General features: G+C 46.5%; 1 protein-coding gene across 1 annotated transcript in view; it reads right to left on the minus strand.

Moving 5' to 3' along the window:
* Window positions 1-27,973, minus strand: part of RTN1 (reticulon 1) — a 117,074-nt gene that overhangs the window by 33,223 nt on the left and 55,878 nt on the right. The window contains exons 2-3 of the mRNA XM_075614810.1: window positions 26,217-26,981; window positions 22,098-22,889 (exon numbers count right to left, since the gene is read on the minus strand). Coding sequence (XP_075470925.1) covers window positions 22,098-22,889; window positions 26,217-26,981 — 1,557 coding nt within the window. The remainder of the gene's footprint in view (window positions 1-22,097; window positions 22,890-26,216; window positions 26,982-27,973) is intronic.

Below are 27,973 nucleotides of genomic sequence, written 5' to 3' on the forward strand. Positions count from 1 at the left end.
GCACCTTCTGGCGCCTTGCAGCCCTTGGACGGAAGGTGCCGCATGGGTTTGCACTGCATAGTAAATACTGCCCTGTTAGTTAAATAGATGTATATGGGCTGCAAGAGTACACAATGACAGCAATACACAATAAACATGACACAGCCTTCTATAATTATTGTAAGTGTCATCAAACTTTATTCTGCTCTTTAAAATAGGTACATTAATATGTAGACTCATTTTAAACATATGAATTAGTGTCAAAGTATTAGTAGCATTTCAACCCATTTTGGGGGGCTTAATATTAATTTGAATCTGTTCAGTATGGAACCATTGTGCAATCATGTAACACACGTGCTTAGAAATGACTCTGCTGTGAAGATACACAGCGATGAATAAAACAGGGCGGGCATCTCGCATCTCATTGTTTTAATGCCAATATATTTCCCTTAAACTCAGATCTGATCATGCGAGTAAATTATCCGTAGCGGAGTATCCCTCGTTATACACATTTATCCTGCATAGATTTGTATGCTTCCCATGCTTGGTTCCACCATCTCTCTGCAAGACTCAGCTGCTGGATTTCGCCCCCACGACATATATAACCAAGGACAGTCACACACACTTCATATGACGGGGTCTGATTAGTTCATGCGGGCCATACATTTTCAAAATATGAAAATAATACATACTGTAGCAGTACTGTTGTATGCTGGATGTCAGCATTAAGCAATCTTTATACCCCCACATGCTCCCCTCCTCATCTGCTTCTCCCCACATGCTCCCCTCCTCATCTGCTTCTCCCCATATGCTCCCTTCCTCATCTGCTTCTCCCCACATGCTCCCCTCCTCATCTGCTTCTCCCCACATGCTCCCCTCCTCATCTGCTTCTCCCCACATGCTCCCTTCTCACCAGCTTCTCCCCACATATCTCCCTTCTCACCAGCTTCTCCCCCACATGCTCCCTTCTCACCAGCTTCTCCCCCACATGCTCCCTTCTCACCAGCTTCTCCCCCACATGCTCTCCTCACCAGCTTCTCCCCCACATGCTCCCTTCTCACCAGGTTCTCCCCCACATGTAGGGTTGCCAGGTGGCTTCACCAAAAATAATGGAAACACCGGTGAAAAGTGCGGCGCGCTAGAAAATTCAGTGGGGAGGTATGCTATTTATAAATTCTCAAACCATTACGTCATTTTTTTTCTAAATTTCACTCCACGAATGCACCAATTTGCACCAATTCATATTCTATTTCGTAAAAAAATTCTGGGGAGGGGTTCGGGGATTGAGCCTCCCAGCATTTTTTACGAAATAGAAAATGAAATAGTGCAAATTGGTGCAAACGGGGAGTGAAATTTAGAAAAACAAGACATAACGGTCAGATAATTTATAAATAACATACCTGCAGTCATACATGGCGAGCTATACTGATCTTAATGGTTCTCTCCCACTACTTCCAAGATTATTGAAACCCCCCTCATCCTCCCTCTCATGCCACCACCACTCACCTCATCATCTCCTCACCCCCCTCATTATCATCATCTCCTAACCCCCCTCATCATCATCATCATCTCATTTCCCCACCATCATCATCTCATTCCCCCCCATCATCACCTCATTTCCCCATCATCAACTCCTCTCCCCCAAAATCATCTAATTTCCCACTTCCATCATCATCATCATCATCATCATCCTCTTATTCCCCTCCCTCATCATCTTATTCCCCCCCTGCCCCCCATATCATCATCTTATTCCCCCCCCCATCATCATCATCATCTCAGCTCATCTCCCCAGGCTGGTCCCCATCATCATCTTATCCCCCCGCCCCCCCCCATCATCATCATCATCTCATCCTGGCCCCCCATCATCTTATTCCCCCCCCCCCCCCCCCACACACACACACACACACACACACATAAAATGTTGGCCTTACCTTCTTTCCAGGCAGGACACAGACTTCTATTGGCCCCCAGGGTGTGCCAGGGTGCCCGCTGTCCTCCAATCAGGGACCGGCTGCACATGACACGCACGAGTGCTCCTGACTGCGCTCGGCCACCGTCCGCCCTCGCCTCCAGTCTCAGGATCAGCACCAAGCCAGTGCTTCTAGCCTCCGCCGCCCTCGCGCTTGCCACCGCAAAAATTAGTTATACCGGACTATTACCTCCGATTTTATACCGGACAGGCAACCCTAACCACATGCTCCCCTCCTCACCAGCTTCTCCACCACATGTTTTTCTTACCGCCTTCTCCTCTATACGTCCACCCACCCCCCTTTCTCTCTCTCTCTCCCCCCTAGGGCGGCTGGATGGCGGAGCCATTGGTGTAACAGCACCAGGCCTTACAGAGGCCCGCGCTCTTTCCCTGACCCAAGTTCCGTAATCACAGTTTAAATGCTGCGGTGGTTAAATTAATCACAACATTCAAACAGTGATTACTGAGGATAGGCCGGGGGAGAGCGCGGGGGCCTCTGTAAGTGCCACCTTCTCCAGGTACCACGTGACTTGATCACGTGGCAGGAGGCGCCCCTGTTCTAACCTAAGTCTCTACCAGTTACATGTTGATACATATCACATCGCAATATTTAAAGCTGCAGTTCAAGCAGTCGTTTAAAAAAAAAAAAAACGGTCATTCAATGTGTGCATCAATACAATCTACACACTGACCAGTGATTAGCTAAGTTGCTGATCGATCCGTTCTCCTGTAATCGATCGCTGAAGATTCGGCTCGGGGTTCACTAAATGCATCTTGGATCCTCATCTGCTGCACTGACAGCCAAAGTTCTGTGAGGAAGATCATGTGACCAGGCAGGCACTAGATTCAATTGGTTCATTGCTAGAGAAAGGGCAGGGCTCAAAAAGGTGATGTTGTTTCAGAAGGGGAAGGGGATGTGACTTTGTATATGGTTGCTATAGGAACAAAAAAAAAATTTTTTTTTAAATGCTACAAGTATTTTCTCATAGAAAATAACTGATTTTTAAAAAATAAAAAAAACACACATGTAGGATATTGCTTCAACTGCATCTTTAAGAACACTTGCTATATTATTTATTTTGTTAGGGACACTGTTCTAATGATTTCGTTAAGCCCTGTGGTTTCACTCATTCGGTTGAGATATTGCAATTTCAGGCTTACCAGAGCTTCATATGTCAAATCCAACATAACAAGCTGCACATCTGCTCTGAATAACACAAAAGGCTGTTTGTAATATTCAACATGGCAGAATGTTTTCATTAACAGCAAATGAGTATTGTGTTAAGTGAATACACAGACAATCTAGTACTCATAGGACAATAGGATTCTCACAATGGGAAAGGACACGCCCCCATCCAATAGACAGTAAAGCTGGGGAACATGTTAGGCCGAGTACATGGTGCCACCGCACGCAAGACAGAGTGCATGGCATAGCGCGCGCCTGTCAGCCGAGCGATCTGGGGACTACAGATCCTCGCGATGGGGGAGGTATGTAGGAGGCGTGGCCGGCGACGTCACCGGAGCTGGTTCGCCATCATTGGGGGAACAGCTCACGAAACCCGGCCATCACGCGAGACAAAGACAAACAAAATGTTGTCTCTCACAACGTTGTGGAGGAATTTTGGCCCACTCTTCTTTACAACATTGCTTCAGTTCATTGAGGTTTGTGGGCATTTGTTTATGCATAGCTATCTTAAAGTCCAGCCACAGCATTTCAATCGGGTTGCGTCTGGACTTTGACTGTGCCATTGCCACACCTTGATTCTTTTCTTTTTCAGCCATTCTGTTGTAGATTTGCTGGTGTGCTTGGGATCATTGTCCTGTGGCATGACCCAATTTCGGCCAAGCTTTAGCTGTCGGACAGATGGCCTCACATTTGACTCTAGAATACTTTGGTATACAGAGGAGTTCATGGTCGACTCAATGACTGCAAGGTTCCCAGGTCCTGTGGCTGCAAAACAAGCACAAATCATCAGCCCTCCACCACCGTGTTTGACAGTTGGTATGAGGTGTTTGTGCTGATATGCTGTGTTTGGTTTTCGCCAAATGTTGTGCTGTGCATTATCGCCAAACATCTCCACTTTGGTCTCGTCTGTCCAAAGGACATTGTTCCAGAAGTCTTGTGGCTTGTTCAGATGCAACTTTGCAAACCTATGCCGTGCTGCCATGTTCTTTTTAGAGAGAAGAGGCTTTCTCCTGGCAACCCTTCCAAACAAACCATACTTGTTCAGTCTTTTTCTAATTGCACTGTCATGAACTTTAACATTTAACATGCTAACTGAGGCCTGTAGAGTCTGAGATGTAACTTGGGGTGAATGTGCTGGGACGTCCACTACTGGGAAGATAGGCAATTGTCTTGAATGTTTTCCACTTTTGAATAATCTTTAATGATGGACTTTAAATTGTTTGGAAATGGCCTTATAACCTTTCCCAGATTGATGGGCAGGAACAATTGCTTCTTTAAGATCATTGCTGATGTCTTTCCTCCTTGGCATTGTGTTAACACACACCTGAATGCTCCAGACCAGCAAACTGCTAAAACTTCGGCTTTTATAGAGGTGGTCACACTTGCTGATGATCAATTAATCAAGGGCATTTGATTAGCAGCACCTGTCTGCTACTTAGCATCGTAATTCCTATGGAAGCAGTAAGGGTGTACTTAGTTTTTCACACATAGCTTCTCATTTTGGCTTTATTTTTGTTAAATAAATAATGACAGTGTAATATGTCATGTGTTGTTGTTCATCTGAGGTTGTATTTACCTAATTTTAAGACCTGCTAAGGAACAGATGATTGTTATTATGTCCTGATATGTAAAACCATGGAATTCAAAGAGGGTGTACTTTCTTTTTCACACAACTGTATATACATATATATATACCACACCGTGACTGATTTTCTGAATTAAGTCAAGATATTATCTATTTGTCAACCACTTCCCAATGCATTGCTGGTCACACTAGCACTAAAAGGGTTCATTGTAACAGGGAAGTAACCCTGTTTTAAATTAGGCTTCAATATAAGCCTGTAGTGGTCTGATGAATCCAGCAGGGAGGTGGTTAATTGCTGCTAGACAATTAACCAGTCTCCACGTAGCTAATCAGAAAGCTAGAAAAGCCTCCTGCTGGGAAATGCCAGAGACTCATGAGCCCACTGAAGGACTGGGTGCTGACTTCAAGACACCAGGGACCAGCAAACTATTCCAGGGTGCAGCCAACCTGGGAACACGCCAGAAGCTGGCCCCTCAACGGACACCAATCCAGACCCAGAGCTACCGCTTTTGGACTTTGGCGGTCTTAGGTTGGTAAGAGGCTTATCCTGACAGCCCCGCAGATAGAGACTTGGGATGTGAGTTAGCCCTTTCAAAGGGAAAGGCTGTTTATTTCTTTGTGTAAGACTGTATCACTTAAAGTGAGAGACTGTTTAATTTCCCCCAATCTGTCTCCCTACTTCTCCACATGTCTCCACATGTCTCTTACATTAATGAATTTTACAATCCTGCCCGTGCAACGTGATCAAATCCAAAAACATAAAGAGAATAATCAGTGGATGGCCCTATCCAGCCCTGCAGTGGGCTTGGTGCTGTACACCCTGCAGTTGGCTTGGTGCCATACACCCTGCAGTGGGCTTGGTGCCATACACCCTGCAGTGGGCTTGGTGCCATACACCCTGCAGTGGGCTTGGTGCCATACACCCTGCAGTGGGCTTGGTGCCGTACACCCTGCAGTGGGCTTGGTGCCGTACACCCTGCAGTGGGCTTGGTGCCGCACACCCTGCAGTGGGCTTGGTGCCGCACACCCTGCAGTGGGCTTGGTGCCGTACACCCTGCAGTGGGCTTGGTGCCGTACACCCTGCAGTGGGCTTGGTGCCGTACACCCTGCAGTGGGCTTGGTGCCGTACACCCTGCAGTGGGCTTGGTGCCGTACACCCTGCAGTGGGCTTGGTGCCGCCGCACACCCTGCAGTGGGCTTGGTGCCGCCGCACACCCTGCAGTGGGCTTGGTGCTGTACACCCTGCAGTGGGCTTGGTGCCGTACACCCTGCAGCGGGCTTGGTGCTGTACACCCTGCAGTGGGCTTGGTGCCGTACACCCTGCAGTGGGCTTGGTGCCGCACACCCTGCAGTGGGCTTGGTGCCGCACACCCTGCAGTGGGCTTGGTGCTGTACACCCTGCAGTGGGCTTGGTGCTGTAGACCCTGCAGTGGGCTTGGTGCTGTACACCCTGCAGTGGGCTTGGTGCCGTACACCCTGCAGTGGGCTTGGTGCCGCACACCCTGCAGTGGGCTTGGTGCTGTACACCCTGCAGTGGGCTTGGTGCTGTACACCCTGCAGTGGGCTTGGTGCCGCACACCCTGCAGTGGGCTTGGTGCTGTACACCCTGCAGTGGGCTTGGTGCTGTACACCCTGCAGTGGGCTTGGTGCTGTACACCCTGCAGTGGGCTTGGTGCTGTACACCCTGCAGTGGGCTTGGTGCTGTAGACCCTGCAGTGGGCTTGGTGCTGTACACCCTGCAGTGGGCTTGGTGCTGTACACCCTGCAGTGGGCTTGGTGCTGTAGACCCTGCAGTGGGCTTGGTGCTGTACACCCTGCAGTGGGCTTGGTGCTGTACACCCTGCAGTGGGCTTGGTGCTGTAGACCCTGCAGTGGGCTTGGTGCTGTACACCCTGCAGCGGGCTTGGTGCTGTAGACCCTGCAGTGGGCTTGGTGCTGTACACCCTGCAGCGGGCTTGGTGCTGCACACCCTGCAGTGGGCTTGGTGCTGTACACCCTGCAGAGGGCTTGGTGCTGTAGACCCTGCAGTGGGCTTGGTGCTGTAGACCCTGCAGTGGGCTTGGTGCTGTAGACCCTGCAGTGGGCTTGGTGCTGTAGACCCTGCAGTGGGCTTGGTGCTGTACACCCTGCAGTGGGATTGGTGCCGCCGCACACCCTGCAGTGGGCTTGGTGCTGTAGACCCTGCAGTGGGCTTGGTGCTGTACACCCTGCAGTGGGCTTGGTGCTGTAGACCCTGCAGTGGGCTTGGTGCTGTACACCCTGCAGTGGGATTGGTGCCGCCGCACACCCTGCAGTGGGCTTGGTGCTGTAGACCCTGCAGTGGGCTTGGTGCTGTACACCCTGCAGTGGGATTGGTGCCGCCGCACACCCTGCAGTGGGCTTGGTGCTGTACACCCTGCAGTGGGCTTGGTGCTGTAGACCCTGCAGTGGGCTTGGTGCTGTACACCCTGCTGTATTTATTAAGTAATATTTTTTTTGTCCAATACACATTTTTGTACAGATATAATGAGAGAGGGGAATGGCTATTTTTAGCTTCCAAGAATCATGGGAAAGCACAAGAAGTGATTTAGAGGAAGACGGGTCTCCTTCTCCATGGCAACACGGCATTTATCCTGCCCAACGGAGAACTCCGAGCAAAGCGGCTTTCTTTTTAACCCTTGCATGACTGCAATTCAGACCGCAAGCGTTAAACAAGCACTTGGCATTCTGGGCTAATCCTTAAGACACCTTACCACCCTTTAATTGTAGAGAATAGAGCATGAAAAAAATGGTATGTGTATTTCTAGATTATCTCATATATATATATATATATATACATACACAGTGTTCGACACACCTATACATTTGCACGCCCCGGGCGAGTGCATTTAACATCGTGGCGAGCTCCTATTGGCCCAAGCAGCACACGTGTGGTACTAGGTGGCGAGTAGATTTTTTGGTGATTTGTCGACCACTATATATATATTTCCTTTTATAGCAAAGTACATATAGTTTTGAAGGCATGAGTCCCCGCCCCACAGAGCTTACAATAATTTTGGTGCCCGAAGCACAGAGAGATAGTGACTTGCCCAAAGTCACACGGAGCTGACGCAGTGACCTTGCTCTCAGAGTCCGTGGGGTCTATTGGACATGTCAAATCGCGCGATTCGACAACGTAATAAGTAGCAGGGAAAATGTCTATGTCGCCGTAATCTTTAAGATTTTCCGCTTCTAAAATACCCGGTCTATTAAAATCCCATATTTTGAGCCAATAAACATACAGTGCAAATAACGCAGGGTGGCCAACTCCAGTCCTCAAGGGCCACCAACAGGTCAGGTTTTCAGGATATCCCGGCATCAGCTCAGGTGGATAAAATCAGTCCCAGCTTCAGCACAGGTGGCTCAATCAGTGGCTCAGTGGAAGAATGAATGAGCCACCTGTGCTGAAGCAGGGATATCCTGAAAACCTGACCTGTTGGTGGCCGTTGAGGACTGGAATTAGCCACCCCTGACATAGCATAACATAGATGCCATTTTTACATTATACTGTATGTGTATAGATACATATGTAGATATACAAATACACACACACACAAACAGGGTGTCCCAACATGATGCAACCATAAGTAAATATTTATTACACAACTAATATTTGTCACCGAACTATCACACTTGAGTGACACATGAACTTTGGGTTAATACTCAGCATGCTTACATCGTCATAGCCAGCAAAAGTCATGGCGATATGCAAGTGGTTGCCTAGCAACGCCGCATCATCATGCTAAAAGCAGTGGGGATTTTTGCAGTCAGGGCCTGGACACTGGTTGGGTGTTTGCCATACACAATACCATTAAATGTATTCGCACACAAAGAGGCCTTCGGTGTAAGGGACTGCCGCAGTAGTGCAACCAGGGGGGGGGTGTAAGGGTGCACCCCCCCCCCCCCAAGAATTTCCTATATTTACTCGCGGTTACAGAAGCCCCGTGATTTTCCCCACAGCAATGAAACTGATTGCCGGGGGAGAGAGAGCGGGGTCTCTGTAAGGGGAGCAGCCCTCCTCCATCGACATCATGTGACGTCACATGGTGACGCGTTGCCGTGACATTACGCAGTCAGCTGATTCAGTGACATCATGACGCTGCAGGATGGCAGGTAACATTTGCACCCCCCAAAAAAAAACAATTTGTGGTTGCACCCCTGGTCTGGGGGGTTGAGGCCAAACCATCGGACCACCCCTGTGACTCCAATTGCCATGACAGTTTATGTTAAAGAGGTTGCACACTTTGACTTCTGTTGTATATAAAAGTGTCTCTCCCTCTTCTCTCTCTCTCTCCCCCCCCCCTCTCCCTCCCTCTCTCTCCCTCTCTCTCGATTATGCCTTTAAAACGGTGGAGGTTGGTTCAATTCCTAGCTCCTTGTGACCTTGAGCGATTCATTCTACCTCCCTGTGCCAGCAAAATTAGATTATATTTAAACAATTATATCACTAATCCGCAAAAGGCTGGGTTAGAGGCCCTCAGCTCTGCATTGGCACTTCAGCCAGGGCATTATTAGGTAGACAGTACAGGAAAAAAAGTTAGAAACGTTAATGGAAAAGGTCATTTATTTACAGAGACCCTGCCCCACAGAGCTACAAACAGCTGATCTTGCGTCTATTGGGGCAATCTTGACCAACTTTGAGGTGGAGCGAGCAAATTTGACCGGTTTCGCATTTTGGACTAGAATACCAGCGCACTGGCAACACGTGCGAGATTGAGACATCACAGTCACGCTCTTCCATTTCTATTTTCGTGACCATTTTCAGTTTTTTTCCCCCATGAGATTTTTGTGGATGGCACCAAAAGAAGTTTCACTAAAAAAAATTTTAAAAAGCCGCTCTCGCATGGCGAGGACATCCAAGAAGGGCTTTTAGAACATGGCGAACAGCCTCTTCTCACACGGATATGCACTTCTTGCAGCTACTAGGATAGGCCCAACGCCTTTACTCACTGCGCCACTCTTTCAGCCCTATACAATACTATTGGTTTGATGCAAATATGGATCCGATACGTCCTTGACCCCTTGTAGACGCAGGTACCAGCACACCCTCCTACTGTCTCTTCACGTTCTTCCAACTTTGCACTTAGATTGTAAGCTCTTCGGGGCAGGGGCCCCTTTCCCTAATGTTACATTTATGTCTGAAGCGCTTATTCCCATTACGTGTTATACTATTAGGCTGCGTCCCCGCTGGCGCTGAGCGGGCGGCACTTGCGGCGGTTACTTACATATATAGATGTATGCAAGTGCCCGCTCACGCTGTGCTCGCGTACTTGTGCGCGGGCACACACGCTCACCCGCGTTCAGGTAAACAAAAAATATATACTTTCTAGCGCGCTCAACTACCCGCAATGCCCCCCCCGCCCCTCTCCAAGCATGGGCACGCTCAGCACCAGCGGAGACTCAGCAATAGGTCACGTGTATTACTGCTGTGAAGCGCTATGTACATAAGTGGCGCTATATAAAGATATACAGTACATACATACACTACAATTGAATATATACACCACGTGAATGCCTCCTTAGATCCCTTAAGGTAATACCAATAGTAGAGTACACTTTATCGTGTTTATTATTTAATTGTGCCATTTTAACTGCTGGAATGGGTGTAGAAACCCAATTTATTTGAAGCAGACATTTGTGCTATAAAATACACACATGATATACCGTCCGGAGTGACCAGTGCTGCAGGGCGGCTATATTCCAAATTGCACATGGGCTACTATTGGTCACAAATTGCTGCGTTGCACATGAAGAATGGAGATTGAGGTGGTTATCCATTAAAGCCTGATAGTGCTGATCGGGTGCTAACGCACGGGAACTCCCTTTCAAATCAATAAGAGTTTGTGAGCGGTAGTGCACGATCAGCACTATCAGACTTTAATGAAGAACCCCCTGATACTTCAGGTTTAAGCTGACATTGAACAATATCTTTAGATATGTATAAACTAACCGTGTATCTTTATTTAATGTTCAGGGTGAGGGCTCATATTTACTACGCAGTAGGAGTTCTCAACTCCAGTCCTCAAGACCCCTAACAGGTCAGGTTTTGAGGATATCCCTGCTTCAGCACAGGTGGCTCAGTCTTCGATTTGAATATGCGGTCTTGCATGCAGCACCAGAAGGTGCTGAACAGAAAGTTTCTGCGCAATCCCCCCTGCCTGTAAGCCCCAGTGTTTGCACAGCCTCTTGACATTGAACACCACGCAGCGTCATTTGCCGCGTGTTACCATGGTGACGCGTCACGTTGCCATGGTGACGCGTCCAGAAGCCGGCTGAATCCCGGTAAGTTGAGGTTGCAGAGACCTTGCGCAGTCCCCCGGCATTTCATTTAAATGCCTCGGGGAAGAGCGCGGGGCCTCTGCAACCGCCACGCCCCCCAAAAAAAATATCCCCCCACTTTGCGCACCCCTGTCTATTGGTATAATTTTTTTTATTTTACCTTTTGGGATTGGAAGTAAGTAGGGCCTTTGAATAATATTCACACTATAGATGCTGGTGGCACGATGGCCCAGTCCCACGGCAGATCTGGGTGAGAGAGACTATACGTGCTGAATATGTCTCGCGGTGCCTTAGCACCGTTTAGGAAATCTTAGTAATGGGCTATTATGCGAGCTAGGAAATTTGGTCGTGGCCAATTTGCCGCGACCAAATGGCCGCCGGCGCTTCTCTGCAACTCACCCCGCCAGCAGAAGCTTCCGCCAATGGCAACTTCACCGCTAAGGTAAGTGCCAAAACGCCCTTACCCTAAAATCCCGTACCCTAAAATCCCCTACCCTAAAATCCCCTACCCTAACCGCTAAAAGCCCTTAAAATCAACCCCCTACTATAAATGGTAATAAAACTTACAAATATAGTGGCTGACTTAGAAGTAGCCGGCGGCGTGGATTCCAACTGCGGCAGAGGGGTGAGTTGCGGTGAAGCGCCGGTGGCCATTTGGTCGTGGCCAAGCGGCCGCGACAATGTCCCATTCCGCTATGATGTGGTAAAGACACCGCGCGCACGGGCTGATTAACGGATTCCCGCCCTGTGCTCAGTTAAACGTTTCCAGTCGGTAGCTGCGCCAAAGGAAGACTTCTGTCTGCCAGACCAGAGGCCCGGCCTTTACCGAGCACAGCGGCACGCCTCACGCCATAAACAGTTCAAGCGCGCTATATATATATATATAGTTATTATTATTATTATCGCTAGGTTGCCAAGTAAATGACAATGCTGCGTTAAAGTTTTGTCTTTTAAGATTATCATCGGTTATGTGTAAACTGCCAACATATTCCGCAGCGTGGTACAAGGGGGCACAGAGAGACATCGGTTACACAAACAGAATGACAAACCAAACAATAACAAACAGATACAGAAGGTGAGAGCCCTGATCTGGAGAGCTTGCAATCTAGAGGACTTAACCTGTTACTATTGGTGTCAGGGCTGCAGGCAGATTTCCTGGGGTGCAGGACTAGAGCTTCACCCCCCCACCCATGCCCCTCTCCCCGAGTGTCACCCTCCACCCCATGTCGGTGCGCCCCCCCTCATTCACACTCCCCCTTCCCTCTCTTATACCGCCTCTCTCTTCTCTCTCTCCCTCTCACTCAATCTCACCTTTCCTGACACTCATTTCCCCCTCCTTCCCATGCCACACACAAACACAATTCCCCCCCAATACCCATACAATTTCCCCTCCCAAACTGCCCACACAACCCCCCCAATACACACACAATACCCCCTCCCAATACCAAACTACCCCAAATACAGACACCACTACACCTCTCCAGATGCACCCCCCTAATACAAACACCACTATCACCCCAGATAAAAGACCACCCCCACAAATAAACCTACCTCCCCACGAATACACTTACCACCCCCTCCCCCACAAATACACACGAGAGAAGAGTGGATAACGGAGAGGGAAGAGTGGATAATGGAGAGGGAAGAGTGGATAACGGAGAGGGAAGAGTGGATAACGGAGAGGGAAGAGTGGATAACGGAGAGGGAAGAGTGGATAACGGAGAGGGAAGAGTGGATAACGGAGAGGTAAGAGTGGATAACGGAGAGGTAAGAGTGGATAACGGAGAGGTAAGAGTGGATAACGGAGAGGTAAGAGTGGATAACGGAGAGGTAAGAGTGGATAACGGAGAGGTAAGAGTGGATAACTGAGAGGGAAGAGTGGATAACGGAGAGGGAAGAGTGGATAACGGAGAGGGAAGAGTGGATAACGGAGAGGGAAGAGTGGATAACGGAGAGGGAAGAGTGGATGAGGGGCAACGGGGAGAGGGAGAAAAGAGTGGATGCGGTAGGTGGAGAGAAGAGTGGATTAGCACCATTTAATAAATCTGTCCCATTTCAATGAAGTCAAGATATGGTAAAGAAAAATAACACACACACTAATCACAAAAGATACCTTGCTAGAAGCTGAATGTCTACTGTAAGTAGCACCACATTTAAAATATATTACACTAAAAACCACCAAACTTCAAAATAAAACCATAGTGAAATAGCTATTGTAATATGAATAATGTTAGCGAGTGTCCTTCTCAAGAAAGACAAATAGGTGTATTGGAACAACAAGTTATTTGTAGAATGGAGTGTAGTGTAGGGAGCTGTTACATGTGGGGAGAAAATGGCTGCCCATTGTAATTCTTACTTGTACCACTGGAGGGCGGCAGCGGTTAAGTATTTAGCTACAGTATATGCATATGACAAAAGCATCACAACCCAATGTGAGCAAGAACCATGATAACAACATGCAGAAACATTCGTCCCTAATCGCCATAAGGAATAATGAATGAATAAGGCGCGGTGTGGAAAAACACATTCTGGATAACACGGCGGTCCATCTATTTAGAAGCAGCCTCCCTGTCTGCTGGCATGATTCAGCCTGGCTCTATTGCATCTCCTGCTGCACCATTTCCCTTCCAACATACCAACCCAATGAGACCCCATGTATGCACGGATTGAGCTAATGACCGTGATGGGTTAAAACGAGATCATTTGTTTGAGTTTCCCTTGGTTTTGTACAGTGGTTCATCTTATTTTATTCAGTATTATCTTTAATTTTATATTTCAATGTAACAAATTTGATTGTATGACTAAAAAAAATTAGCTTTTTTTTTTTTTTAAATCATCTGACAAATGGCTTAAAAATGCGCCATTATAGAATATTCCCTTGTTTACTTTCCACGGACATTTACGGAAGACTTTCAAAACTGATAAACTATCCTCACATTTACCTGATAGCTCTTAAACAAATGTTATTTATAAAATGTTTTACCAGGATGTATAACATTGAGCGTTACCTCTCGGTTTCAAGTTATGTCCTGGGCACAGAGTTATGATGGCAGATACATGGTTACAGATACATGGTTACCTCACCAAGCTTTGACCCATTAAACATGTCCGTGTCATGAGTTCACTTTGGTCCTTGGTGGAACAGCGCGTATTAAAGGGGTTGGGTTACCTTTTCCTAATGATGACCATCATGCCTGCTGCTTATCTTGTCTGCTTGTCTTTGTGTCTATAGAGTACAGCACTGAGTAAAATGGTAAACGCTTTATAAAAAGAGCGTGTGCTTATGACAGGAACATTGTATTTGCATTCAGCTATATTTCAGGTAGAAGCACAGGGAAGCTCAACTGCAGTCCCCAAGGATCCCCAACAGGTCAGGTTTAAAGGATATCCCAGCGTCAGCTTTTCTAAATGTTACAAAGGAACCAACCCTCACCAGGTTTATATCACTGTGTGTCTCTAAGGCCAGGTCCCCGCTGGCTACTGCAGCGCTTACTGTGGCGGACGCTGCAGGGACAAGAGCCGCCCCACATTGAGGGCGGGGCCGCTGCGAGGGGGGGGGTGGTGCCGCGCCCACAGAAACTCCTGCTCTCAAGAAAATTGAGATCAGGATTCGCGACGGAGCTCTTGGCCACGCCCCCCCCGGCGGTTCAGCCAATGAGGGCGAACCTGCCGTGCCCTCGTCACTCCCCAGTCACGCCCCCCCCTCCCCCGTCTTTCCCCCTGCAGCTCTCTGCAGACCGGGGAACCCGGCTGCACTCGCGCCTGTGCAGGCAGTGGGGCCGCAGCCTGAGCTAGCTTTATTCCCACTGCTGCTACTGCAGTGATGTCACTTCTGCCACTTTACAATTCAAGACAGACAGTGCCCTAAAGAACCATGTGTGGAGTTGCTTTGAAAAACTGGTTTAAAAGATTACCACTTCCATTGCTTAATCTGATGTCTTTATTCATGTAATTACTTTCTGATGTCACTGTGTGTTCAGCAAGTGCTTGCCACAGTCAGGGACCCCTGTACCCCTTATCCTTATTGGCTCTCTAATACAGACATTACATTTGTAATTGGTTAACGAATAATTAAAAAAAAAAAAACAGCCACATCTTTGCTTTTAGCATTGTTAGATTTGTTAAGGAAGCCAACTAGACTGTTAAATTATTTACAAAACGTTTTTAATCTGTCAGACTGTGAGTCATTCCAGCTTTATAATGGTTTATGTTCATAATTGGACTTTATTCAATGTCATGTTAAAGAATAACGGCCATCTTTTTTCCTGGCTGGTAGAATAAATCTGATTACACATATCCCATCCATTGTCTCTCCTAATTTACTGAGGGTGCCAGAATGTTCCTCTTACAGCACATGTATACATCACAACGTATACTAACCTTAACTTACTAACGTATCAAAACAATTTACATTTCGTTGAAAATGTTAGATGTTCCTGATTTATACAGCAGATACTGAGCTCGGGGTAAATGGGACAAATTACTCAGCACTGTTCAACACAAAAAGACCTAGGTGACCTAATCACATCTTTTGGGTTTAAATATCACCTCTATGTTGACGACACACAAATTTACCTTTCAACCCCTGACTTTACACCTGCTATACAGACCAAAGTTTCTGAATGCCTCTCTGGAATATCATCCTGGATGGCCATCCGCCGACTGAAACTTAACATGGCAAAAACAGAGCTCCTTATACTACCTCCCAAACCTGGCCCTACTACATCCTTCCACATTGCTATTGGAAATACGATCATTCACCCAGTAGCCCAAGCACGCTGCCTAGGGGTCACACTTGATTCCTCTCTCTCTCATTCTCCTCTTATATTCAAAACGTTTCTAAAACTTGTCGCTTTTTCCTCCGCAATATCACAAAGATACGCCCTTTCCTCTGTTACTCAACTGCTAAAACTCTGACTCAGGCCCTCATTCTCTCACGTCTCGATTACTGCAACCTCCTGCTGTCCGGCCTTCCTACCTCTCACCTGTCTCCCCTACAATCTATCCTAAACACTGCTGCCAGAATCACTCTACTCTTTCCTAAATCTGTCTCCGCATCTCCCCTCCTGAAATCCCTCTCCTGGCTTCCGATTAAATCCCGCATCTCACACTCCATTCTTCTCCTCACTTTTAAAGCTTTACATTCTTCTGCCCCTCCTTACATCTCAGCCCTAATTTCTCGCTATGCACCATCCTGACTCTTGCGTTCTTCTCAAGGAAGTCTTCTTACTACCCCCTTTGTATCTAAAGCTCTCTCCCGCCTTAAATCTTTCTCACTTTCTGCCCCACACCTCTGGAATGCCCTTCCCCTCAATACCCGACTAGCCCCCTCGCTATCCACCTTTAAGATCCACCTTAAGACACATCTGCTTAAAGAAGCATATGAGTAGCACTGGATAATCATGGACACATGACACATAAAGCTTGGCCCCCTGCAGACGCACTTACTAGTATTCCCTCCTACTATCTCTGTACGTTCTCCCTACCTACCAATTAGATTGTAAGCTCCTCGGAGCAGGGACTCCTTCCTTAATGTTACTTTTACAGTATGTCCGAAGCACTTATTCCCATGAGCTGTTATTTATATTTGTTATTTATATGACATGTATTACTACTGTGAAGCGCTATGTACATTTATGGCGCTATACAAATAAAGACATACATACAAAAGATATATTATTGATGGTGACACCTATTCTCAAAAACACCCCAGACCCTCCGTGCCTTACTAACTACTGAGCTGCATCCCTCCTGCCTCCAAATTGCTAGAACGTCTCATGTTCTTCGCCCTCATGGACCCCTTACAATCTGGCTCCCGTACAGCTCACTCAGAGTCTGTGCTCACTAACGCAGCCAATGATCTACATGAAGCAAAATCCCAAGGTCACTTTTCCCTACTTATCCTACTCTCTCTCTCTCTGCTGAACTTCAATACTGTTGATCACTCGCTTCTCCTTCATATTCTAAACTCTCTATCCGCAGCAAAGATCTATCCTGGTTCTCATCGTACCTCTCCCATCGCACACTCTCTGTCTCTGTTGCCAACAGGACTACTGTTGATCTGTCTGTTGGTGTAACCGCAGGGCTAGTGTTGGACCGGGTCCTACATTTTTTTTTTAAACCGGGTAACGTGTACCCGGAGGATTTTGCACCTTGTACCCGGCTGGGTACCCGGCTACCCGGTTTTTCACTTACCTGGGGGAGGAGGAAACTTGGCGATGGGGTCTCCGGGAAGCGCAATATATGTAATAAAAAATAAAACAGTGATGGTGCAATATTGTTAAAGCAAGGTTAGTGAATTTAAATAGTGATGACACGGCTTTCTATATATATACTCACAAACGTGTGAGGTTTTGCAGGCACATAAAGGTATCTTTTAAGGCATTCATTCAATCGCCAGGAGATGCAGAGATCAGTGTTTCCCCGTATGTATGGACTCCCAGGAACCTTATTTAAAAGATACAACTGGACATAGTGCAGACTGTATATATAGTTTATCAAAGGTAAGTAAAATCAATTACACTCACATATTTTCAGATACAGGTAAGCATTTTAGATCGCAATGGATCTCTCTGGCTGGGTCGATGGTGTCTCAGCTTCCCCTCTCTCGTGGCGTGCGAGAGAGGGGAAGCTGAGACACCATCGACCCAGCCAGAGAGATCCATTGCGATCTAAAATGCTTACCTGTATCTGAAAATATGTGAGTGTAATTGATTTTACTTACCTTTGATAAACTATATATACAGTCTGCACTATGTCCAGTTGTATCTTTTAAATAAGGTTCCTGGGAGTCCATACATACGGGGAAACACTGATCTCTGCATCTCCTGGCGATTGAATGAATGCCTTAAAAGATACCTTTATGTGCCTGCAAAACCTCACACGTTTGTGAGTATATATATAGAAAGCCGTGTCATCACTATTTAAATTCACTAACCTTGCTTTAACAATATTGCACCATCACTGTTTTATTTTTTATTACATATATTGCGCTTCCCGGAGACCCCATCGCCATTCTGTACCAAGAGGATTGACCGAGCAAACCTCAGCCGGGTTACAGCTGCATCTTCCTATATGTTTATATAAGTATCACTGTTATATTAATTTATACTTTATGATTGATATCTGAATATTTAGAGCGCCACATTTTGATAAGTTTCCTTTTGGAGGAGGAAACTTACCTGGGGTGGAGGAAGCCCGCGGCGACATCTGAACAGGTAAGCAGAGGTGCGGGGGCGGTGGGGCGGCATCAGCGGTCAGTGTGGGGCCCGCGCGGGAGCTGCAGGACTCCATACTGCACTGTGAGCTGGGACGGCCGGCTGTCCAATAGGAAAGCTTCTTCTCCTGCTCCGGTCACATGGTCCCAGCGCACAGTGCAGTATGGAGTCCTGCAGCTCCCGCGCGGGCCCCACACTGTCCGCTGATGCTGCCCCCGCACCTCTGCTTACCTGTTCAGATGTCGCCGCGGGCTTCCAGCAGGTAAGTAAGAGATACTTTTCAACTACCCTGACATTACCCGGATACCCGGCGCCGGGTCCACTTTCCAGCTTAATATGTCTAAAACTGAGCTCCTCATATTTCCCCCTAAATCTGCCTTAATATCCCCTTTTTCCATCACAGCAAACAGTACTACCATCTATCCTGTCGCCAAAGCACGTTGCTTGGGAGTGACATTTGACTCCTCCCTTTCCTTCTCCATTCACGGCTTGGCTAAAATTTGTCACTTCTTCCTCAATATTGCCAAGATCCGTCCTTTCATCTGTCAATCTACTGCTAAAAAACTGTAATGCCTGCCCTTATCCGCTCCCATCTGGATTATTGTAACATACTGCAAACAGGCCTCCCTGTCACACAACTTTCTCCTGTACAATCTATCTAAAATTCTGCTGCTAGAATAGTTTCACTTTCTCCCAAAACAGTCTCTGCTCATCTCCTCTTTAAGTCCCTCTCCGGGCTTCCCATCAAGTTTCCAATCACCTACAAAGTTCTCCTCCTCACCTTTAAGGCTCTGCACTCATCTGCTCCTTCCCACAGATCAGCTTTGATTTCTCATTATGCCCCTGCTTGTCTCCTGCACTCTACCCATAACTGTCTCCTTTCCAACCCTTTCACCTCTACTACCCTCTCTCGCCAAGCACCTTCTCTCTCCACCTCTAAGGCAGCGATTATAGTGGCCACGCGCGCGACGGAGTGCATGATGTCACGCGCACCTGCCACTCGCGCGAAACCTGCACTGAGGTCCGAGGCGACTGGAAGGCGTGGTGGAGGCATGGCCGTGACATCATGTGAGTGGTTTGCCCTCATTGGCTGAACTGTGCACGTGACCCGATCGTCGTGCGACAAACACAAAATTGCTTGTCTTCTCGAGAATCGCTCGCACGGTCGCGCGCTCTATGAGCGGCCTCATAGAGAAGAGGTTAGTAGTTCGTGCCACGTGTGCCGTCGCTGCCACAATAATCTCGGTGTAACAGGGACTTATCACTCTGAGAGAAACTGCCACTAAATCCAGCAGGGAGCTGGTTAATTGCAGATAGGCAATTAACTAGACTCCACCTGGCCACATTACAGCTCTAAGAAAAGCCTCCTCTGGGAAACAGGAGAGAGATTTCCTGAGTTCACAATTGGGCTGACACAGCAAAGCAGAGAAGCCTGCACACAGACACTGACTTGAGCACAAAGGCTGTGCTGAGATCAAGACACCCAGAGACCTATATTTCATGGACACAGAGGACCCAGGAACCTGCCAGAGACTGACATGGAGGGCCACCTGCTTAAGGTACCTCCTGAGACTTTGGGGTGATAGGCTGGTAATAGGAATATCCCTCCAGTCCTGCAGATAGGGGCTGGGGAAGTAAGTTAGCCCTTACACAGGGATAGGGGTTTGTTATTTTGTTGTTTTTCTATGTTTTGCCTGGATAAAGGAACAGGCTCAATAAAGCCAAGATATAATTGCACCCAAATCGGTCTCCATTATATGTACCTCTGCACACATCTCTTACACGCGGCCTTGGTAAAACTTTAAAACTCGCCTCTTAAATGAAGCATCCCAATAGCCTGGTCTCACGGCTTCTGCCCCACACCCACAGTCGCTCCTACCAACCATTGTAGCCAAGCACTGACATCTACTGCACTTATTCCCTCACCTGCGATCTCTGTAAGTCTCCCAACATACCACTTAGATTGTAAGCTCTCCGGGGCAGGGATTTCCTTTCCTATTGTCTGATTTTTTTTGTGGCGCTTATTGTATTATAATTCCTTGTACTGTATTGTCTCTTTTGCAAAGCGCCAAGTACAGCTGTGGGTGCTATATAAAGATATACATACATGGTGTCTTTGCTAGATATTAGTGCTCAAAACAGCAGTGGTATGGGTATAACTAGTCAACCGGAGTGCAGTAGAGCTGAGGTGTATTTATAATGTACATATTATTGAGAAAGTTTATAAAACAATAGTATTCACATTGTTTTCTTTATATATCTAGCAGGAGAGCGCTTACAAGCGCACTCCCCCACATATTTGGCCAGTTGAATTTCTTAGGGGCTTCTGAATGGGGGAGGTGTTTGTCAATCAAGTGTTTTCTTTGCCCTTATACCACCCCCAGTCCTTATCAGAGAGCCAATACAGATAAGGACAGGTGTTGAGAGGGGACTCTGTCTGTACAAGCAGTCGCTGATCACACAGTGACATCACACAGTGATGTCACACAGACGGGAGCAGCCAGAGGAAATCAAACCCCTTCCAAGTCTAAATTTAATACTTACAGGTGTCAGGTTTGGATAAAAAAAAAAAAAGATATCAATTACCCAGGTGAGACCTTACACATATTACTGGAATTAGTTCACTTTGGTACAAAGAGGGATTGTCCGTTTAATTGATTGTGCAGGGATCGCATTGCATTTCAAAGTGCGGCACCATACAAGGATTACACTCCAGAGCGGGCACAGCGGCGCCATGTTTAGGTGGGGTGCCTAGCTAGTGCATCGCTGGTAATATCATTTATGTGTAAAGCGCCAACACAATCCGTAGCGCGGCACAATAGGGGGTACAGAGATTTGCTAATGATATAAACAGAGTTGCATGCAGATACAAATAAGGGCTAACATGCACAGATACAAGAGGTAATGAGGACCCTGCTCATGAGAGGTTATAATCTAGAGGGAGTGATGGACAATCTTGAAACACAAAGGTAAAGTGTCAGCTCATCGTGGGATGGAGTTGGAGTATGGTGCAGCCGGACAGCTGGTCCCATTAAGGCGTGAGGGTGGGGATGTTAGGGGCGTTTATATAGCGTGGAGATTGATCCAGTCGCACAGCCGCGCCCAATGGGCTTGGATGTGAGGGGTTTGCCAGATAGGCATCCTTGGAAAAAGGTGAGTTTGCATGGATTTTTGACACATCGGGAAGCTGGAGGAGAGCCTGATGGTGCGTGGGAGGGAATTCCCGAGGGGACTACCACGTCTAGCAAATAACCCCCCAAAAAGTCTACTTTTCACTTAGCCAATTGTAATGCAGCATTTGCGGTAAGCAACAGCCAGCAATATTCAGTGGATTTAATCTTCAAAGATAGTTCTGTTTGCCAAATGATTACACATCTAAAGGAAACGCTGATCCTCTTTAACGAAGCTCGTGACGACCCGGGATGATGCCCACTGGTTGCCTCTTGTAAATCAGGCCCCAGTTACAGGAATTACTTATATTCAGAAGTGTCAATATCTGTGTAAACACTGCACTTGTGACACGGGATTGCCTGAGTCGTATCTGACATACCCATTGTAAGCCAAGGTTTACAGACTTTGCAGGAGTCGGATTTTAGCTGACAAGGATACAGAAGGTAGACAGGCTTTTATCTGGAACATTTGCAGTAAGCTCACGTTTAGCGAGCTGTGGACTAATTGTTATTCAGTTATGTCCGTGCCGAATATAATGCATGGTGCACCCCCTTCACATCACCTTGTTTGTAGGGCAACATTGCTAAACACCCATTAGTTAAAGGGTAGACAGCGGACAAACACGGTATGGCTTAAACGCTATTTTCTATCAAAATTGCGCAATCGTCAAAAAGAAATAATGACAGTAGTTACCTTTTTTCTTACTTAGAAATGGCAGTGAGATTGGGGTCACTACGCTGGGTTTTCCGGGGACTTCACTTTGGTAAACAGTTGCTTCTGCTACTTTTGTCTGCTTGAGCATTTCTCTTGCTTCTCCTGGGTTCTTGATCAGTGGCGATTCTGCGTTTACTTCTGCAGGGTAAGAACTCTTTAAATAAGCAGCTGACTCTGCCAGGTTTTCCATGTTGAGTTTTCGCTCTGTCGAGCTGCAGGATTCAAAGTCTGATGCATCAAAGCTTTCAGTTCTGGACCCATTTTCTTCTTCTATAATGTCCATCATCATTGGTTTCATCAGAGGGGAGTCTTGGTCTCTCTTTGGACTTCCTTCTGAGGCCGTAGAGCCATCGCATGATTCAATGAGGAGTTCACTGTCCAGTTCCGCTTCACGTTCCTCCCTTAATATACTGTATTGTATGGAAGGAGAAGCAGGTGATGGTGGAGGTCCAGCAATGTGACTAAAGGTCATGTAAGCAGACTGCATGGAATCCTCACCTGCTAAATGATCTTCTGAAACCAGCTCAATCTCAGAGTCACCAGATTCAGCACTGGAGGCTTCATTGTCTAGTGGCGATGGTACAGCTGCTAGCACTGGCACGCTATTATAATCCTGTTTTTCTGTATAAAGATCATGAGATTGTTGTTCTTCGTTTGCTTCATAAGAAAAAGCTTTTGTTCCTTCCTTTGCTTTGAGGGCACTGATAAGCTCATCTTCAGATATACTGTATTTACTTTGTGTTTCAGAGCCAGATGCTTCTGTATATCCATCTGGATGCAAACAAAAACAAATCAAGAAAGCAAAACAGGAAGCAATTATAAGAGAGATCTTAAGAGGCAGATAATATAAATCATTGAATCCCTCAGTTCTATAAGGCCTTCCCCACATACAAATGAACTATTAACATCAACCAACATAATATGCCTGAAAGCACCTATTTTCAATTTTTTTCTATATGTGACGGTAGGGTAGCTGGCATCACAAAACTGGGGTAAAAGCCCAGCTAGTTACCCCTAAAAAAACATATAACTTGGCTGACTAAGTAATGTATATTTCAGCCCAATGTATGTAATGTCTGGGGAAGTACGGGGAATGTGGGCTAGCTGTGTGTAATTCTAAGCCCTGTCTTTTACATAAATACCTTATGTCTGTATTTATTCCTGTGTTAGCAATTCCCTGCAGCTTGGATACTTGGTATTGTGTGGTGATGAAATGAACATATCAGCCCTGCAAATGCAAATGATGTTATGTGCCTGTTCCTATCATTTCTATGGAGGGAGTTTCTGTAATCAATTTAGCTGAGTTGTTCCATAGAAAAGATATGATAAGGACAAAGGTAGGGGACTAGTTGATAGACCTGGTAACTGATTCGGAGCCCCAGACACTGTTTCTCTTGGCTGGCTGCCCTTGCTCAATGTTAAAGGATAGCCACCAAGGGATATATAAGGGATACTGCTAATCAGAGCACAAGTCCATCTGAGAGACACTCTGGGAAGGAGTGTTGAGTTTGACTGTGACCAGCTGGAGATGCATATCAGAGTGGCTGCTGTGTGTTCAGCACTCAGATATCCTGAAGCAGAGAAGTGGATAGAGTAAACCCATTTGAAGCGGGTCCCTGCACCTAGTGACACTAGAGACTTCCCCCCAGGTCCCCAGTGTGGTAAGTGTATGTTATATTGTGTATTTGCTGGTTTACCTAGAATAAACTCAGTTTGTAAAATTATTTGGTCCTGTACTTAGTGACAGTGAACCCAGAAGGTTTCCGTGTTAAAAGTACTGGTCTCCCGTGACACTATATTCTTGCGATACTGACAGTTACAGCAAAGTTAGATTTGAGCTTGGCTTTGATTGGCTTATTGCTAGCTGCAGTCTGAAACAATGAACATCTCTACTAACATTCTAAATGTGGGTATCTTACACAGAAACATAATATAGTATATAATCCATTCACAGTACATGGATAACTCATACCATCCTTCTACCTCCGCTATCTTAAATATTACAGGTGGTACAGGAATTAAAGGAAAAAGCAAGTTAGTTTGGACATGTAAAGAAACCCCAGAGAACAGAAAGACACTGTTCCATCCAAAACTGATGTACGAATTAATACTTGTGATTTTTACATAACTAATTGTTCAATGGTTTTATAAAGGCCTATCAGGGGTGTGATGGAAGGGGTAAATATATCTGCTGTTAAGTTCAAGCCTGCTAATACCCCTGCCTGTCAATACTACACTGGTATTACTGTATGTTATGTGTATGCATAATTATGTCTTAACCTGGTTCCAGCACCTCGGGGACCAGGGGTTAATTTGTTTGCACGAAAAATGTTGCAAAAGTGTCTGTGACCTTTCCCTGCAGCATATTGCATGTTACTCTTTTTATGTTGCATTTCTACCCACCAATCAGGTTAACCCACCTAGAATGTTACAATGTTGTGGGTTTAGTGCAGGAGAGCGCAATCTTTTGTTGCTGCGCCCCCCTGCCTTGCCTCCCCCCGGTGCTCGCGACCCCCCCCCCCCCTTACCTTGATGCTGCATCAAATGACACAGCTGGGTCAGTGAGACGTCACATGACCCCGCGGCGTCTTTGATGCCAGGTTGTCATGGAGACGAGTCCTGAAGCCAGCAGAATCAAGGTAAATTGAGAGTTGCAGAGGCCTCACGCGATCCCCCGGCACTTAATTTAAATGCCTTAGGGAAGACGAGGGACCTTTGCAACCACTGCGCCCTCCCCCCCCCCCCCGAAAAATCTCCCGCCCCCCCAGGGGGTTGCGCCCCCCCATTTTGCACACCTCTGATTAAGTGTATAAAAAGGTAGGTAGCCTTAAGAGTTGTGGACGTTGTTACTCAGACTGAGAGAAGCTGCAGTGTCCGCTCCTGTGCTAGTGTCAGGCCTGCAATCCTGTTTCAGAGGGCATTAGAACAGGGGAAATCTCTGCAAGGTGGTCCCTGCGCCTAGGACTATAGGTTCCCCCAGTTCTTCCCCAGTTGTGAGTATGTGTGTTGTCTGTTTATGTTAGTTGTGGATAACTTTTTTCCAATAAATTAATTTTGATAAACTCTTGCGTTTCTGTCTGGCGAGTTAATTCCTGGTCTCCTGTGACAGGGGGTATTTAATAAGCTCCGATAAATGGTATTGGAACTTGACACATTGTTACATGCCGATTATGTAAATGGAAGGTGATGCCGGATAGCGGAGTTCTGAAACTACCACTTTGCCTTGATACAGTTTTATCAGTTCCAAGCGGAGTCTAGTAATATTTCCTAAAGAACAAGACCTTTGAAACATTTTGTTTTATTGCACGACCAGTAAGTCAAGGAATTGACATTTAAGAGCACTTTTAGCAGACTTTCAATACAACCTCTTCCTTGCTATAGCAGACTTTCAATACAACCTCTTCCTTGCTGTACCTCTATTGGAAATGTACCAATAAGCAATAGAAGGTTTATCAGAATCCTTTTATTGCTAAATGAATCCGCCTATTCACTAAAGGGAGTAACCTAAAGTTAACCCAGTTTTATTCCTTAATATAAGGTTACATTTCAGGCCATTAGTGCTAATGATTTGCAGAAAGGGCGTTCTCATCAACATACAGTAGCAAACACACTAAAGGCCATTCAGGTTAACGCAGGGAATGACCGGTAGGTTATTTGAGTCATACCCAAAGATGACGTTATTCCCATCCAGACGCTGAAATATGAGAGAGGGAGAGAGATACCTGTGCCCAAAAAAGAACCCACCTGAGAATCCTGGGAAATATGCGAACTTCCATTGCTGTAATAAACCCCACATTCCCATAGTGCCGGGCGGGGCTTGTGTTACACTGAAGAATGTGAAGACTAAAGGTACGGTTTCCCTTTCTGATCTTAATACTGCAACATGGGTCTATACCAGAGGTGACCAACACCATCAAGGTTCACCAAGCAGTCAGGTATTAGGGATATCCCTGCTTCAGCACAAGTGGCTCAATCAGTACTGAAGTAGGGATATTCTTAAAACCTGACCTGGTGGGGGCCCTTGGGAACTCGAGTTGGTCACTCCTGGTCTATATTAACTATTATTAAAGATATACAAGGGAAGAGATAACATGCTACCTGTGTCTGTGGATGGTGGTGTCAGAGATTCAGGACTGTCATCCTCTGGTTCTGATACAGTTACTGTCGGTACCATGTCAGGACCTGGTTTTAAGCCTTTTTCAGATTTATCCTGGATGGCGCCAAGGAAATACCCTTCCACTGGGGTTTCTGTCCCAGTAAGGGTTATCTTGACCGGTGCCGCTTTGGTTCCTGGGGCACTGTACAATTCAGCATCGTCATATGGTTCCTCCATATATGGTAAAAAAGACAGATCTTCAGAGATTTTGTCATTGTTCTGGTCTTTTTCCCAAGGCGTTGGGGCACCTTCAGGCACACGCCCTTGAGCAGACGAGCGGTGACCTCCAAAATTCTTCTCATCTGCACTTCTGTCTGATATATGCTGCGGGTTTATGTCTGGTGACCTGCTTATGTCAATGTATTTATAAGCTTCCAGCTTCTCCTCCTCCACGGGATCCGCCAAGGTTTTATTCACATCACTGCTTTCTGCAGGCGTCATCTCTATTCCCGAGTCTGAACTAAACAAGCCACGAGACTCGAACATCGGGATTTCTTGGGGAGAGCGCGTTCCAACGCTGGATTCCTCCGAGTCACCCAAGCAAGCGGCACCGGCGTTTCCTTTCTTCAGAATGCCAGTGAAGTAGGTGGCGTCTGGCTGGGATGGATAGAAGCCATCTGAAGTCAGACATGTATAAAAGGATCCTTCATCCGCCGCCGGTATCTTCCTGGAGTCGCCATCGGGCAAATGAAAAGTATCCGCATAATCTAAAAACACAAAATGAAATAGAAAGGAATGGAATTAGTTAGCTGAGCATTTCATATACTATAGAATCACAACTGGTTCTCATGAGCCCTTCCCAAAGCAAAAACAAGCACATTGCTGCTAGTTAAATTGGGCTCAAGAATAGGTTTTCCAGGTGTCAAGTATTGAACCAGACTGTCCTGTATGAGGACACTCTGTCCAGTAAAAAAATGAGAGGTAATACTGGACATGTATGTGTATAGCAGTATTACCTCTATGGACATCGTGACCTGACCAGCTTGGGGGGGGGGGGCAATCAGGAGGAGGTGTCAGGAGCCTGGGGGCCAAGGAGAAGAGGAAACAGCATGGAGCGGAGAGACATGAAAGGTGTGTGTGTGTGTGTGTGTAGCGTGTCGAACCTTTCACCATTGTGTCCATTATTTTTGGAGAAGCCACCTGGCAACCCTACTCAAGAGGTTAATGCAAATCTTTATAGATGTAACAGAAAATCTGATTGTTCAACTGCAAATAAATCCAGCAATAATATGGCAGAATGTATATTCATCTTGTAAAGATCTGTATTTGGAACTTGTGCAAAGTCTTGCTACCTTACAAAGAATAACCACGTATGAATGTGATCTTTTGGTGACGGTGTGTTTATTATTACAAGCGATTTGTAATGAGAAATCTTGCACACATTGTTTGGGGTAGTGAATAACGTCGTACTTTATAAGAAAACAAGGAGAACGGCGGACTTCACCTGACCCAAGGCTTAGCACAACAAGTTAGCAGAGGGGCTTTTCAAACCCCAAATTGTTCTGTACCCCTCGAATGCTACAGGAAGCTGCAACGCATCACAAAGAAATATGTTACAGGTCTCTCTACCCCGCAAGGGGCGGAGGCATAGTTATCTCAATATTTATTCCAATGCTAAAAGGCAGTATTATAATGGGCAATCCTGCTGGGAATTTAGCATATTACTGCTGTGCCAACAGTACATTTTGCCAACTCAAAC

Source organism: Ascaphus truei, chromosome 9 (genome assembly GCF_040206685.1).
Source record: "Ascaphus truei isolate aAscTru1 chromosome 9, aAscTru1.hap1, whole genome shotgun sequence".
Lineage (NCBI taxonomy): Eukaryota > Metazoa > Chordata > Amphibia > Anura > Ascaphidae > Ascaphus > Ascaphus truei.